This window comes from Leptosomus discolor, chromosome 8, assembly GCF_034619465.1.
Source record: "Leptosomus discolor isolate bLepDis1 chromosome 8, bLepDis1.hap2, whole genome shotgun sequence".
NCBI lineage: Eukaryota > Metazoa > Chordata > Aves > Leptosomiformes > Leptosomidae > Leptosomus > Leptosomus discolor.
This window is the reverse complement of record NC_141398.1, coordinates 39108326-39124091: the sequence shown is the minus strand read 5'-3', so window position 1 is coordinate 39124091 and position 15766 is coordinate 39108326. Positions and strand designations below refer to the sequence as shown.

The window sequence follows — 15766 nt, the reverse complement described above, 5'->3', positions numbered from 1 at the left end:
CTCAGCGCCAGCCCGGTGCGCGCCCCGCCCCGCCCCGCTCCGCTCCGCCTCAGCCCCGCCGCACCCGCCCGCCCCGCCGTCGCCCGAGAGCGGTGCCTGCCCCGCCTTACCTCAACTCAGCCCCACCGGGGCCGCCGCGGGGCCCACGCCCCCCCTGCCCGGCGGCTCCGCTCCTTTGTGCCGCGGCGACGCACGGCTGAAAGATGGAGGCCACACACCGACCAGTCCCGCCCCGCCCCGCCTGGCCCCGCCCCCCGCCGTCTCCCGGGCGACTCGCCCAGCCCCCGGCCTCCGCCCCGGTCCGAGCGCTTCGCCCAACCGAGGCGCGGGGCCGTCCTGACGTCTCCTGTCAGCAAACTCTCCCGCGCGCTCCTCTGCTTTCCGTAAGAGCGGCGAGGATTTGCTACCGGGGGGGAGGGGTCGTCTGAGGAAGAGGTCACTCGGTTGGTGCTTGCGAGCGGAAGGGGCGGGGCGACTGGCCTCGGCGAGGGAACCGGGGCGGGCCTGTGAGCGGGGATCAATGGCGGCGCTCTGGTCTGGGCTGTGTGTCTCGCTCTAATAGGCCGGTAGCGGTGGTGGTACGTGCTGGCGGTGGTGATACGTGCTGACGGCGGCGGCCCGAGCCCCGGTGGGCGGCAGGGTCTGGGGCGGGGGTCGGGGGCTCTGCGAGCGCGGCGGGGAACGCGGCCGTGGCTGGGCTGTGGGGCCCTTTGGGGGCAGGGGCGGAGAGGGCCCAGTCTGGGCCCTGCGAGCGCGGCGGGCCGGGCCGGGGGCCGGAGCGTGGGGGGAGGCCGCTCCCGGAGCGAGTAGGTGGAAGGAAGGTCGAGAGGGGAGGTCGCGGTGAGGGCTCGGCGGCGCGGGCTGGGAGCAGGCCCCGGCCCCGCACGGCTAGGCCTGCGCCCGGGAGGCTCACCGGCTCCGAGCGCTACCGTTAGTAGCGGGTGCCGGACCCCGGTGGCGGGTTTCAGACTGAGTCCGCCACGGTGGGGAGCGCCTCGTTCCCTCTGGCTTCAGGGCGGCTCCAGGCCCGGTGCCTAGCGCTTTATCGGGCGCGGCGCGGGGGTGCGGGGAGCGCTACCCGATCGGTTGCGGCGATGGTGGAGGAACCCGTTATTTAAGGGGGGACTGAATGTGTTGGAAGCTGCAGCCGTTGTCTCTGCTCTAGATCTGTCCCAGCCTAGGTGGCGGCGAGGGCTGTGAAGTTTTATTTTTTCGATCCTGGGAATGTTACCATCTGTGAGTATCAAGAGGTGAAGTTTACAGCTGTGACATAAACTTCTGTCACAATGGCAGCGTATTGCTCTATAGAATACGGTTGCTGGGCAAAACCATTGGCAAACAGGGGACAGTGTCCAAACACGTGTGTTTTGTCTGGTCTGGAAGATTTTGTGTGTGTTTCAGGTGGGGGAGCACAAAGAATACAACAAGATTAGCAAACTTTGTAAGTGCAAGTCAACTTAAATGTGATGCTGCTTAGTTGTTTTGTTTTTTTTTCACCCCATCTTTGTGCCCCAGGATGTGGTTGCCAGTAAAGTTGTTATTTGCTGAAATGGTTTTTAATCAGACACCAGTTTCCAGGGCTGTAGTGAGAGTGCTGTGGCTATGTCAAGTCAGAATTCAACCTTAATCCATTTCAGGTATTGTGAAATATATTGTCTAAGTGAACTGGCTGATCCAGGAGGCAGGTGGTTTGCTGTTGAAGGCTTTAGATGATATTGTGCCCTTGCTGAATCCCTCTCAGTTTTTTTTTATGGCTTTCTGTCACCATCGTATTGGAACCTTTTGTTTCCTCTCTAAAAGGACAGGTTGAGATGGCACAACTGGCAAACGAGGTCATCTTGTTTATACAGCACTTGGGTAGGCCTCATGCTTTGGACCTGTATTCAGGAGGGAGATTCAGTTTTCATATTCTCTATAGGTTTCCAGCTTGAACCACCTTCAGAAATGACACTCGAAGAGCGGGTGTTCCATGCTTTTTGGAAACTGCACTTGTCTTAGGGTGGAATTTTGTTAGATACTAAAAAAGAAACAAAAGAAAGAAAAGTAAAAATAATAATAATAAAAAGAGAAAATCACCAGCCCTTGGTCTGTCCTTCCTTTCCCCAATTCTTAAGCAAATCCTTTTGTCGTCTTTTGAGAATTCTCACCTTAAGAATGCTGTAATAAATATCTGTCCAGTGCTCTAACCTGGGTCTTTCCTGAGGCCTCAGTTTGTCACCTGTATTACAAACAAACAATAACTCGCAAAAAGCATTAGTTTTTGTAGGAATTTTAGGACTCTGCGTCCTGCAGGAGCAGTTCCTTGTGGTACGAAGGAAGGATGCTAAACTGGTTCCTTCCATTATTTGGGTTACCACATCCCTCCCTCACTCCCTGGAAGAGGAAGTGTTCTGGGTTCTCTTCCAGTGCTGAAATGCCGGCAGGGTGAGATCCTAAATGGATGGTGCTTGGCGGTGCAGGGGGCAGTCGTCTGTAGTCCTTGAGGTACTTGCTGAAGTTATACCAAGGCAATAAGATGAAACTAGGCAAAAGCGTGAGGTTAGCATGACTTTAAATCGATGGCTGTACTTGCATACACAGGCTTGGCGTAAGAAACAAAAATAGGCATTGATGCCTCGTTCTGTAGCATGGAGCTGGCAGAATAAATCTTGAAGTGAGACACTGAGGACTAGCACAAGCAGTTTGTTTCATCCTGGGCTTACAGGTATCAAGACCATGAGTTTCCTTCTTAGCATCACTCCTTGGAGCACCTTCACCCTGCACCGAGTATTGAAACAGGGACCTGGCCAGTGCTCAGTGTTGGGACCTCTTGAAGCAGAGGGTGGGTGTACTGGGTGAGAGGGGCTCTGCTTGCTTGGTCAGAAGTGCTGCTCCTGTCTTCTAATCCCCGCCCCGTCTTAGCCCAAGGAAATTCCCTCTTTCCCGCACCTCTGTGTAACCCTGACAGCACAGTCTGTCCAAGCCTAGCTCTCCCCAGAGCTGCAGAGAGGTGCAGAATGCTTTTGAAGGCTAGAGAGATTAGTTGCTAAATTCTAGTAAGCACTTATAACTATGTATTCAAATCATTGAAAACAGGCAAGCTTTCTTGAGTTTTCACAGGATGGGTGAAAAAAACTTAGGTAAAGTGAGAGCAAAGGGTCAAATCCTTGCCCCAGAGCAGAAAGCTGTAAGAACTGAAATAGAAGGATGTGAGTGTAGGTGTGGAGTTTTAATTATTTTTTTTTTTAAATATTTATTTAAGGAAGGTAAATCCAAAGCAGGGTGGGGAAAATTCCATTAAAATATGACTTTTAGAAGAGCAGCCTGAGGCAGACAACAAACAAGGAAGATGTAATTATGAAAAAGAGTAAAAAACGAGTAACAGGGGGTGCTGTTTGTCTCAGCAGTTGTGCGGTGAGTCGGTATCTCAATCAATACTTACTCTGTAGTGGTCTTTTTAGTTATTAGGAGTGCAGCAGGCCTGTTTTTCAGGATGTGTGGTGATGTCTCATGCACTGATAAGTGAAATCAAGCCCACAGTGTCTCTCATATTGTGTTTTTAGGACGGGCTGTTCCACAATGGATGGGGGAGATGGTACTGCTGACCTTGTGATTAACAAGAGGTTTGTGTCTGAGTCGGAGCTAGAGGAGCGGCGAAAGAGAAGGCAAGAGGAATGGGAAAAGGTCCGAAAACCTGAGGATCCAGAAGGTATGGGATAGATTTGAATAATTGTAGGAAAGAGATCCGAGAATATTTCACTTTTGTGGAAAACAGAGCTAAAAGGTAATAACTTGTATTCTACAAGTTCAAAAGGTTTTTACATGAAGGAACTAAATACTGTCAGGGAGTTAGTATTTCTAACATGGTCTCATCTCCTGATTTGTTCCTTCCTTCCAGAATGCCCAGAGGAGGCGTATGACCCACGTTCGTTGTATGAAAGACTTCAGGAACAGAGAGAAAAGAAGCAGCAGGAGTTTGAGGAGCAATTTAAATTCAGTAAGAACCAGCAGTTACTATTTTGAACCGAAACCCAGCAAACTGTGCAACAGCTTTATTCAACACCTAAGGGACATATCTGTGTGTCTTGTCTGCCTCGCTGAGAGATAAACAGAGGCTTCAGAAAAGCAGAAAAGTGCTGTTGAAATCTTACGTTTTTCAAGGATGGTAGGTGTTCCTGCAGCTAACATGTTGTCCTGGACACCGAGACAACACTGCACCCATGCAAAACTCAAAAGTTGCTTGCAGTTATGAAGCTGCGTTCCTGTAAAGTGTGGAATGCTAGGCTTATTTTGCACATTAAATTAAAAAAAAAGCCCTGATACCAGTCAACGGAAAAGTGGAAATGTAACGTGGTTTTGTGGCTCTTGAACTCATGTGTTTACACAAGACCGTTCTGTTTGAATCAATGAAAAATCCTGTTCCAGCAGCTGTTACATTTCCAAGCCGTAATTAGTTGATGCAAAAGTGATTTGAGGCTCAAGATTACTATTTGGAAGGAGTAAACATGCAGGTATTAATTTTTCAAAAAGTAGATGTTTAAACTCTTCTAATGAAATGGAAACCTAATTTCTACTGATGCTTGAATTTCTGGTTTTATAGAAAAATCCTTTGCATTGTATCACCTGTATATGTGCTGCTGAGTGCAAAGATGATAATGAGAACTAGAAAATTGTTAGTCAACCATTTTGAGAAAAAGGGAGGTATTTGCTCTGTCTAAAGAGAAATAAGGATGATACTGTGGGATTCCATTTTAAGGTGGGTTCTTATTGATTTTCCTTCTTTAGCTGGAAGCCTTACTATCAAACTATTACGTTCTTTAGGCTCCTGGATTCTGACTAGAATTTCTCTTGTATTTGCAACGCAACAAAGCTATGTTTTACCTTTAACAGTGGCACGGTCTTTGAGTCCTGCTAGGTACCACTCCCTGCCCCTGCAGATGCTGTTGAGTGTGTTACTGTTTGCCACAATTGCCTTTCCTGTTTTGTAGCAGATGCTTTTAGAATCATTCCTGTAGCCAGATTTCTTTGGGAGAAGGTAAGTGGGGAGAACTGACTACCTAAAGATTAGTGCTGTGTGAACCATGGACCGCTAGTTTGCCTCATCAGAGTTCAGCCCAGTTTGGCCACTTGTGACGAGATTTTTTCCCTGATATGCTTGAATTTGCCTTAAAATGTTCCTAAGTATTTTTTCTATCCATGGGAACTTTGGAGGAGTAGGAAACAAGTTTAGTGCCCTGTCATCTGGTCAGTCAGAACTGATGCTGGGTCTTGGGAGGAAGAACACCTTAGTGCTGAAGAATTGTGTTTGCATGAACACACAAACTTAGTTACTCTAAACCTTTTGTGTAGATAAAAGCCGATATAGAGACTAGCAGTTTTTCTTTCTGCTAGGTTATTCAGCATGGCGAGAATGTCTTCCTTTTCAAAGTGAAGTGATTTTCGTAGGCTGTTGTAGCGTTTGAAATGAAAATTAATACTAGTATTCTCTAAAATGCAACTTTAAAAATTTTCTTTCTGAACAATTATGGTAACCAAAGTAAGGATATGTGAAAGTTATTTCCTCTCTCTTATGTTTCACTTGTATTTTTAGTGGTGATCAATGGAAAGTACAGATAGCAGCACTAAGGTGTTAAAGTTTCCAACTGTACCTACAGGATTCTTTCCAGCTGGAGAGTTTCCAGTTTGCTTCAGTAAACTTTTGATCCAAGTCATCTTTGGTAATACGGCTAAGCAGTTCTTGTCCAAGTAGCCACCAGAAAGCTGACCGCTGTCAACCTGGATGGGAAAGGCTTCCAATAACTGTCTAAATTAATTGTTTCCTTTGCCCAGTTGCATGAGATCTTCAACGTCTTTGTCTTCCCTTTGGTTCAGGAAACTTGTAAACCAAATACTGGAATGAGATGCATCCCTGAGAGGAGATAACTGAGAAGTAAAGCAACCGCTGCTTTTAAGGCAGCCCATGCAGAATAACAGATTCCTGCTAACCCAGAGAACAAAACCTGCTGCAGACTGTTTAGTAGCGAGGCTCAGTGATGTCACCATAAGGATCTCTACGGCTGCTTCTCTTAGTTTGCAGATCAGGCAGGCAGAGAGTGAAATGAATTCATGTCACTCGCTTCAAAAAATGTCCAGAGTTTCACTGCTTGTGCCGTTTGAAGGGGCCCTCAGCAGTAGTAGTGAATGCTGCAAGTTACTCCACAGATTTACGGATGAGCTCTGCATTCTTAGAGTTGGAAAGAGTAGGGATCAGCCTTTAAAAAGTAGCTTCAAATAATAATTGATTTCTAGAGCTTTTTTTTCCGTCAAAGGCAGAGGCTTGCTAATTAATCAGTGTAAATGGATTTCTTAGCTGGCCATGGGAGTGAGTGGGACTTGGCTTGGGTGAAGATTAAAAAAAAATACAACCACCTCATGTAAAAGCCTAAAAATCCCTTTGCAGAGTTAAACTCTAATGAAGGTTAAATGTGATGTTTGGGTTAAGATTTCTGTGGGTGTCTACAAACAGCAACATTTGGTCTTTCTAAAAAAATATTTTTTATTACCTTTCTAACAAAATGATTTGATTAAAAGACATTGAACATATGCAGAACAGAAAATATAAGACCTTCATTATCGTGAACTTTCCTTAAAGTAGGGTAGCATGTTTAGAAAGAATTTGGTTTTATTTGGAAGTTAGGAATTGTCTTGCTTCTACTTTTTTTTTTTTTTAAAAAAAAAGCATGTTAATCTCAGTTAATTTACTAATTGTTTGCCTTTAAGGAAATGTACTTACTATCTTTAAGCAAGATTTATGGGCAGAAGTAATGCATTTTTTTCCCAGTTAGTGGCTGGTGTAAGAACAGATTCTGAGGACACAGGGTTCAATTCGGTGTCTGAAACCAAAGCAACAAATGTATCATTGCTTAATGTGGTTGTTCCTTGTTTTGTGTAACCGGTTTCAGAACTGCAGAAAGACTGCTTGTGTGAAAACTGGGTCCGTTTCCCTTAATCATATCAGCAAGTCCAATAGCATTTCATGGCTTCCTGTGACCTGTGTCATGATTTTCTCTGTGGTAATAGCGTTGCTTTCACACTGTGTTAGTTTGTTGTAGTTTGTGTGCTTGAGCGTGTAAGACTTTTGGCTTGTTAGCATCTGGTATCATTAACTGGGAAGTATTTTTACTCCTTAATTACAGAATCCAGCAGAGAGCTTGTGGAGTTTGCTTTGTAACCTTTTCTTGGCCCAGCAGCATGACTGCTGGAGTACCTGATTCACTCAGTCACCCAGGACTCTGCTCCCCGTGTTCCCAGTGACTTTGTGCACAGCATTCTACCTCGGCAGTATTAGAAATGTGTGTGAGATGTGGACGCTTACCTGCATTTATGGAGCAGTTTGAAACCATCAGAAAATGTTCTAAGAGACTGGCGAAGTAACGCAGAATAAATGGCTGCTCCCTAAGCGGTTTTAGCTTATCAATGTGCATCCTTTTTCTTTATTCAGAAAATATGGTAAGAGGCTTAGATGAAGATGAGACGCATTTCCTTGATGAGGTTTCTCGACAGCAGGAGCTACTAGAAAAGCAACGAAGAGAAGAAGAGCTGAAAGAACTAAATGAATACAGAATATCCTTTGCATTAAAATGGCTGGCGGTTACATAGAGGAGAAGAGACTGGCCTGTAGTTTTATTTGTTGACATTCTTTCTATAAAACTGCTTTACAGAACATGTACAATGATAGGCTTTTAAAGATTAATGTTCTCATTGGAGCTTGGATCTCCCACTGTAATGTTTGATGTTCCCTCCCCCTCAACCCCCACATGTCTTTAGTACTTTTCTTTCCTTCTCCCCCTCCCGATTGTTTGGGGTTTTAGTTGTTTTTTTTTTCTGTTATTGAGGGCATGAAATACCACAGCTAAAATGAGAAAGAGAACATAAAGGAAAACCAGCCTGTTACTTCTAGTCTTTTGCTTTTGCCTTCTTATTGAAAAGTGAATGTTCTTGTTTGTTTTTTTGTAATGGCATATTGCCTGGTTTTAACCTGTTTGAAATAATGTTTGAATTGCTCTCTCTGTTATTCTTCTGGAGGTATTAGCTACTTTCTCCCTTGCTGATAACTGCAGGATGACAAATTAAATACGTCTGTGCAGAAATCAGTGCCCATGGAGACTCAGCCCCTTTGGGTAATACAGACTTTTAGGCAGTACTAAGAGCAGGACAGTTTGGCATTGCTGTTAAATGTGAAGATGTGCTGGAAAATAATGTAGGATGCTTTTTCTCTCTAATCAGTGCCAGTCAAGGGAGGTGGAATGGTTTGAGGATTTCTGTGCTAAGTTAAATGTTGTTTTTTGAGGCTTACTGAATTTGTGCAGAGCCTGATGGTTTCTTTGCCTCCTAGTGAAAACCATTGCTTTTAAGTCATCAGTGAACAAAGCACAAGTTCTCAAGGATGCTTTAGTATCAATGAAAGAGTTTGTGGACACAAGGAGGTGACCAAAACCAGTCAGCAAATAAAGCTGAATAGTGCCAGCGCTACAAAGATCTGGTTACCTTGTATTAGTTAATGATTTACAACTTAGAGCATGTGTTCTGTGCAGAGCATCTGAGTTCTCAGTAATGCGTTTACAAAAAAGCAGTACCAGTGCATTTTTTTTACTTCAGAAACAGGCTGTAGTTGGTTGACGGATTTGGAATATTTTCTTGATTTGTTGGATCTAGTAAGGGGATGTTCATGGGATATATTTAGTTTCGGCGATGGTTGCTTGCAGGTCTGGCTGATGCAGGGACGTGCAGTGTAAGATTGTTCTGTGGAAGCAGCTGACAGCTCTAGTTAGGTCACGAACGTCTGGGGTGAACCATACCAGCCCAGAGGGAATCTTACATGGTCTTGAATTAGCCACATAACACACTGATCCCTGAATTTACTGAGCAGGGCGTGTTCAAGATGTACAGGCCATCTAACCTCAGTCTTTGCAGTCTTACTAATATCATCAAGCTCTCGATCTGAAGTCTTGCTGTAAATTAAACTAGAACTTATGGTGATGGGGCAGAGGGAGGGAGAATGGTTTATAGTTGCCTTATCTCATGAGAAAATGAAGTTTTGCCCATAATAGTTCAAGCAACGTCAGAGCAACTTGCAAAATGACTCGTGTGTTTGAAATTTTTGGTGGTGGTCTTTTAAAACACAAAAGGTGGTTTTGCATCTGCAGGTTGTTACTAATAATCACTGCAGTGACAAAACCCAGTGGGTACTAGGTAAACGTGCTGGATCTGTAGGTGCTGTTGAAGTGCTCTTCCAAACTAATAAAAGGAACGTCAGCCCAGTGGGTTTGGTTATTTGATCTTTTTCCTCGTACAACATCCAGTTTGAAGGTACCCAGAGGCATTATTTTCATGGTAAAGCCTACATCAGTATCCAAGTACTGAGCTTTTATTCTTTCATTTTTTTTCTTCATTTTTTAGGTTGAACAATCATGAAATCATCTATCTTAAGGATAAACATGCCTTGGACTATTTTAATGTGCTCTCGAGCATAAGAAATTCATATGCATGGATGCATAGGAATTTTACTTCCTCCTCCATGAACAACTAGAGGTTTTTGTCTCCTTAACCTATCCAGACCCCACTGGTCTGACAGTATTTAAAGATTTACAGATTTTTTTTTTTAAGCTGTTTGCAAGAATTGTTCAAGAACAACATCCTTTTGTCTTAAATACTGTGTAAATTTAGGAAAAGTCCCCCTCCAAGAAGCAGGCTTTACTGTAGGACAGCTTTTTTTAAGATTGAGAGGTTTATTTCTAATGTAGTCTTCCTGAGAGAGGACGCTTCTTGGCTAAGTTTAGTGTTACATTTGCTAATGGCATCAAAAACGCTGCAAAACAAAATCTGTGTTAAAAATGTGCTGTGTCCGTGGTAGCTGAGGAGTGTTGGGAGAATGGCACCCTGGGTGGAAGTGAAAAGTCTGTCATTTGGTATCCTAAAAGAAAAGTCTTTGATTCCTCAGCTGGCTGTTGTAGTGCAGTATTGGAATATAGCAAGGTGATGAACCTGAATGTGGAGGTTGAACGCTGCAGCGTGTGGAGTTGTGTGTTGCAATATCAAACCGTGTTCGACACAATGAGCTTTCAGATTGCTGTGATAGCCACAGGATGGCACTCCTGTGCCACCTTAAAAAGTGAATAATGTGAACAGTCTGGTTTTGACTGAGAAGACTTTCAGTTGAGGTGGAGAGCAGCCTTGGTTACTGCTGTATCCATGGGAAAATCAAATAAGGAATGGCATCTGAACACTCGGAATTGTAAAGTGATTGGAGACTTTGAGGGTGTCACTTCCAAAGAAGGTGTAAGAGGTCTTATTTGGAGATGTTCAGTGAGGGGAAAGAACCTACAACTTCGAATACATCATCAGTCAATGTGAATTCGCTATCCAATATTTGTCTGCAGTAACTGGGGCACCTGTGAATCTCCAGCTTGTGGTTATGGCACCTGATGAGTGGAACTGTAGTTGGAGAAGAAACCGATAGAAAGCTTCATTTAGGGTTATAAACAAATTCCCTTTTAAATTAGGTCAATTTGCCTTTGCTATGTGCAGTTTAAAAGTTTTGCAGATTTTGTGACTCCTCTGGCACCTCATTAACAAGCAGGATCTTTGACAGACCTCACTTCATCAGATAGAGCTGGACATTAACCATTTCCAGGGATGGGACCAGATCTTGCCACAGAAGAAGACCTGCTCACTGTGTGTGCAGAGTGAGTGCACCTTAGTAACAGACCAAGCTCCTTATCCCATTTGAGAACCTGCTTAAGCTTCTCCACCTCATTATAGGTTTCAGCTGCATCCCACCTTGCTAACACTCTTTTAAGCTACTTAGTTTTTCTGTGCAGTGCAGTCACAGTCTTTTTTGGGTGAATCTTGGACCACATGGACCCTTAATCAGATGTCTCCTTCGTCTTGGGGCTGGTGTTCCAGCGGGCAGTAACAGCTTTGGGGCCCTTCTGAAGAGATGAGCTGAAGAGTTAGTGACGAGTACCAATACAGCAAACTGAACTGGTTTGCTCTGGCAGGCTGAAGTCTGCTGGGCTCAGCAAAAGCAGGGTTTGAGGAGTGGAAGTGAGCCCAGGAGGGAGGAAGGAACATATTGCTGCTTAGTGCTTTTGGTAAGGATTAGGGGCTGAAGCAGCACATTTGCATTGCAAATGCGTTGATCCCTGTAGATGGGGAAAGTACTGCATTGCCTTTTTTTTTTTTTTTTTTTTTTCCCCTGGCGGTTCAGCCAGAACTTTTGACTTTTGGTTTTTCTAAGACCTTTAGGAAAAGACAGGACGATGGGTATGTTTATGGGTGCTGGCTGTGTCATGTGTTGCACCTTTCCAGCTGTGGAAAAGCAGCTCCTAGTCTGCTGCCTGGATGTCTGTACAGGGAGAGCTGGTATTGATATCTGAGAGAGCTCTGAACCCAGAGGGTGAAGTCTCTTCTGTCTTGGGCAAAGGTTAGAGCTAAATGTCATTACAAATAAGTTTATTTTGATAGAATATGTGAATGAACTTCGGTTGCTGCTGTCAGCAGGGATGGCTAAATATATCAGAGAGGAAGTGTTTGTTCTCTCCGTTCCTTCCTGGTTGATCCTTAACCCTTAATTCACAGCACTCTCACCAAAGTGGGAGTCAGTGTGGACCCAAAGAAGGAAACTGAGAAGAAATTGCCCGTGAAGTCAATGGAAAGCAAGAACAAATTCTGTCAGGCGAAGCTGTTGGCAGGAGCTGTGAAACACAGAAGGTTAGTTTCACACCTCTATAAATTCCTGAGGAACGGAACCCAGTTAGCAGTGTAAAGGAAGGCAGGCCAAAACTGCCTTCAGAGAGTGAGGTGTGAACCTTAGCCCTAAAGAAAAAAGGGGGGAGGTATAAGAAAAGGCCAGCCTTGTTTCTATAGGCTCTCACAAACTGTGGGAAAAACATGAAGCAATTCAAATAGATAAGCGTGTGTAAAGCAAGCGAGTAGACTCTTCATTCTGGCCTGCCAGGCTTGGGCAATCCTGCTTGGGGATCTAGAGGGAATCTGTTTTACATCTCTGTTTGTAGATATCAGTGTCACCTCGCTCATGTAATTCATTCAGGTTTGCGTAATTTCTCCGCCGATTTTTGCCGGTGTCTAAAATGGATTGTTTTAATTGCCGCTGAGGGCCGCAAGGGGGAGACATAGGTTACAAGAGAGGAGTTTTGTGTACCAATTTGATCCTGAGGGCATCAGGCAAATTTCCCTTGTTCCTTGCTGGTTTGCACTGGTACATCAACATCCTTTCCGTCCCAGGGAGATGGCGGCTGGGTTTGTGATCTGTTTGCTGTTTTGTTCTTGGCATGTGAACGCAGCTGCTGGTGTGCTACAGGTTATGGAGAAAGCAGGCATGTGGGACCAGACTTATTTCCCACAGATGAGTCGTCTAATACTTAAGATGATTACTGACATCTCAAAATTCAGTCAGTGTTTTTGAATCTGTCCCAGAAAATGAGAGATTATTTTAGAAGCTTATCTTGTAGGGTGATGTTTAGCTCCCAGTTCAGCAGTAATTACATGTCTGAAAACTGAAGTAAGCACTTACACCATCTAATGTGTGTGGGGGGAGTTGGGTAGTTGTTTGGGTTTTTGAAAAGCAGAGAAGAAAAACCCTGAACTGATAACAAGCAGCCAACAATGTTTTTTTCTTGTAACAAGCAGTACTGAACCCAGTAGGATGTAGAGAATGAGCTGGCATGTGCTTAATGGCACATCTAAAGTCTGCAGATGGCATCTGTTTGAAGAGAGCATCTTAACTGATATGTCAGTGCCATCACAGACTTGCAGTCTCTTATTTTTGCCATCTTATCTTTCATCGCAAACTGGCCAAAACCGAGTGTAGTGTGAGCTCAACATCTGCTCTCTGAGCTTTGTAGCTCCCTGTAAAGGATGTCTTACTATTAAAACCTCCCCACACAGAAGAATCTTTCATTTGCACTGCATGTTCTGACAGGGACAGGAAAGAGTTAATGCATAAAAATGCTCATACTGCATTGCCTTAGTTCATCACAGCTGAAGCTGGGAAGCATTTGGTTATGTGGATGGCTTAGGATTGGGAACATGCAAGAAGTCCAGGGAACGGTCCTTTTCCCCACCACCGCTTTGGACCCAAAAAGGACCCCTTTCTTTTTTAGGTCAGATGCTGCAGCTGCCTGTGAATTGCTGCAAAACCTCCTGGGCTTCTCACTGGGTGCAAGATGTCTAGGGGTTTTCTAACAGGCTCTCTGGGTGCTTGAAGGAGGGGAAGGAAACCCTGGCAAAGAAAAGACACAGGTGTTGCGCCAGCAAGCGTGGTGATCATCCGCATGTGCAAGCCTGTGGTCATGTGGGCTGTCTGAAGCTCAAGTAGTTGCTCCTGATCTCCTGGGGGGTACTTGCAGCTGCATAGGCAGCTCTGGGTTGCTGCGCAAGAGGTCTGACTTGAACTCCCAGAGGCGTGTTTCTGTGTCCCGGGTTAACAGGAGATGCTTGCAGCGTAGGTGTGGACTCTTTCTAGGATCCAGCATGTTCTCCAAGAGCCCCATTTGACAGCAGCTAGACATGGTGGTGGTCGTCAGGGGATCCTGCTGACATTTGCTGTAGCATTTGGGGCAAAGATGGGACTTGACCTTCTCAGTGATTAAGTGGTTGCTTATGAGGAACAAGACACTTTCTTATTTTTTTCCACAGTTCAGATGGTGGTAACAGCGTGAAGAGGTTGAAACTAGATACTGATCATGACGAAAAGAATCAAGGTATGTCCTGATTTCTGCATGTGGGAAGCTGCCTGTCTCTCACCTGAACAGCAACTGACTTGGTGTTAAATCTGATAGAGGATTTGCTTTTCTGCTCCTTCGTTATGCAAGACAGCGCGGCCTGCCCTTGGCATGTTCTCCCTTAAAGTGGTAGAAGTGGTAGCTACAGGCGCTGACAGCCTTCACGGGGCTGGAGGGAACCTCTGTAGGTTATCAGTCTGTCCCCTCCCTAAACCATCCCTGACAGATGTTTGTCTAAGCTGCTTTTAAATCTCCTCAGATAGAGATTGTGCCCCCTCCTTAGGCAGTTTATTCTAACGCTTAACTGATTTAACCTTTAAAGAGTTTTACCTGATAACTGATAGGAGTCTCCTTGGCTGCATTTCGAGCCTAGTGCTTGTTCTGTTGACAGGAGACATGGGGAACGGATCACCCCCTTCCTCTTCACGACAGCATTTGATGTATTTGTGTACATCCACTGTGAGCTTTTCATGCTATGAAGTGATCTTGTCCATCCTGAAACAAATTTGTTCCAGAAAATTATGCGGAACTAAGCAGAAAAATTAAGTTGCATTTCAGTCTTAGCTGTCAGGGCTGCAGTTGACTTGCTGTCGAGATACTGTGACACAAACAGGGTGAGCTGCCATTGTGTAATGACAAGCCAAGTTGCTTCCTGAGTCTCCTTCAGTTCAGTAAACCTTCGGAACACTGGAAATAATTAATTAGCCGTGGAAGATGGGAGACGTTGACTAGCAGAATGATGGAATAAAACTTTTCCCCAGCTATGCAAAAAATTATTCAATTACACAAAACAGAGCTATTTATTCTTATTTAGTGGGTTTGGTACTTGACAAGCATCAAACTGACAACTTTAGAATAAATATCTGTAATGCCAGCATAGAGCTGGGCTTAAAGTAGTGATGAGAGGAAAATAAAAATCCCCTGAGGTAGCAAGTCCTTCCTGTCAGAATAGCTTTATTGCAGTATAAAGCTGCCTTATGCTTTAATTAAATCCTGCACTCATCTGGCGCTGATGTGGCGATAGCAGGTGAACGGCACGTGGCAGTTCCTGGGCTGATTAAAAGCCTTTCCCTGTGCTCTCCTTTTTGACTGAGGTACCTCTCTTTCAGAAAAACCATCCTGCGTTCCCCTGGGGAGCAGCTCGGTGGGCGGCTCCGCAGTGCACTGTCCCTCGGCAGCCGTGTGCATTGGGATCCTGCCTGGCCTGGGCGCCTACTCAGGAAGCAGTGATTCGGAGTCCAGCTCGGACAGCGAAGGCACTATTAATTCCACTGGAAAGATCGTCTCTTCTGTCTTTCGTAGCAACAGTTTCTTTGATGGTCCATAACAAAATCCCTCCATGTGTAATGTAGTGCAGAGTACCTTCCAAAGCCCCGATGGATGCTTGATGCGTCCTTCTGCCCCAAATATAATCTTTCTAGCTTACCTCTCGACTTTAATACACTCAGATACTCCTAAAATAACTCATTGTATCTTTTTTTTTTTTACCCCCCAGCTTTCCATTTCTGGGGTGCACACTGAGCCTGGAAGAAGGGCTGCCATCCTAAAGCAGAAGGCACACCTAGTAATGTCATGAAGGTCTGAGGGTAGGGAGGAGAGAGCTTTATCTTTTAAAATTCTTACGGAAAGAAAGAATTCTGGTGATCTATGAAGTTTATACAAGACTAACAGGCACAAAATACTCACTTGAAGCGGTGGAGTCTTGTAGAAACAGCCGTGTGTTCTGTTTTAAAATGTCATTTTTATTCTGTATTTGAGAAATGGGGGCAGAACAAAAATCAAGCAGATGGTGAAGTGTAGATTGCCATGACACTGTAAAGAAGTTTTAGTGTAACATGATTAAAGACATTCTGAATGCATTTTTTTTTTTATCTCCGCTTGTGCCATTCATAATTGTTCCCATTCCATTAAGCAATTTCTGCTCTACCCAACCCTTCCTCAAACTGCCATCCAGGAGAAGTGCAGGCCAGCCTCCTGCAAACGCAGAGTGGTGCTGGAAAACT

The 15766-nt window shown here is 44.8% G+C and overlaps 1 protein-coding gene across 1 annotated transcript; it reads left to right on the top strand.

Moving 5' to 3' along the window:
• Positions 1-494: 494 nt before the first annotated feature.
• PSME3IP1 (proteasome activator subunit 3 interacting protein 1) lies at positions 495-15627 on the top strand. Its single transcript, XM_086469324.1, has 7 exons — positions 495-578; positions 3543-3688; positions 3878-3976; positions 7460-7581; positions 11597-11730; positions 13678-13742; positions 14873-15627. Exons 2-7 carry the CDS (start codon positions 3559-3561, stop codon positions 15088-15090), a joined length of 768 nt encoding a protein of 255 aa, XP_086325450.1. The 5' UTR covers positions 495-578; positions 3543-3558; the 3' UTR covers positions 15091-15627.
• Positions 15628-15766: the final 139 nt, after the last annotated feature.

What these genes read in the sequence shown, in the direction of transcription:
- PSME3IP1 (XM_086469324.1), top strand. Translation starts at nt 3,559, where the DNA reads ATGGATGGGGGAGATGGTACTGCTGACCTTGTGATTAACAAGAGGTTT. An exon ending in TGAGGAGCAATTTAAATTCA is followed by an intron (nt 3,977 to 7,459) that starts GTAAGAACCAGC and finishes TTCTTTATTCAG; the next exon opens with AAAATATGGTAAGAGGCTTA. An exon ending in TCATGACGAAAAGAATCAAG is followed by an intron (nt 13,743 to 14,872) that starts GTATGTCCTGAT and finishes CCTCTCTTTCAG; the next exon opens with AAAAACCATCCTGCGTTCCC.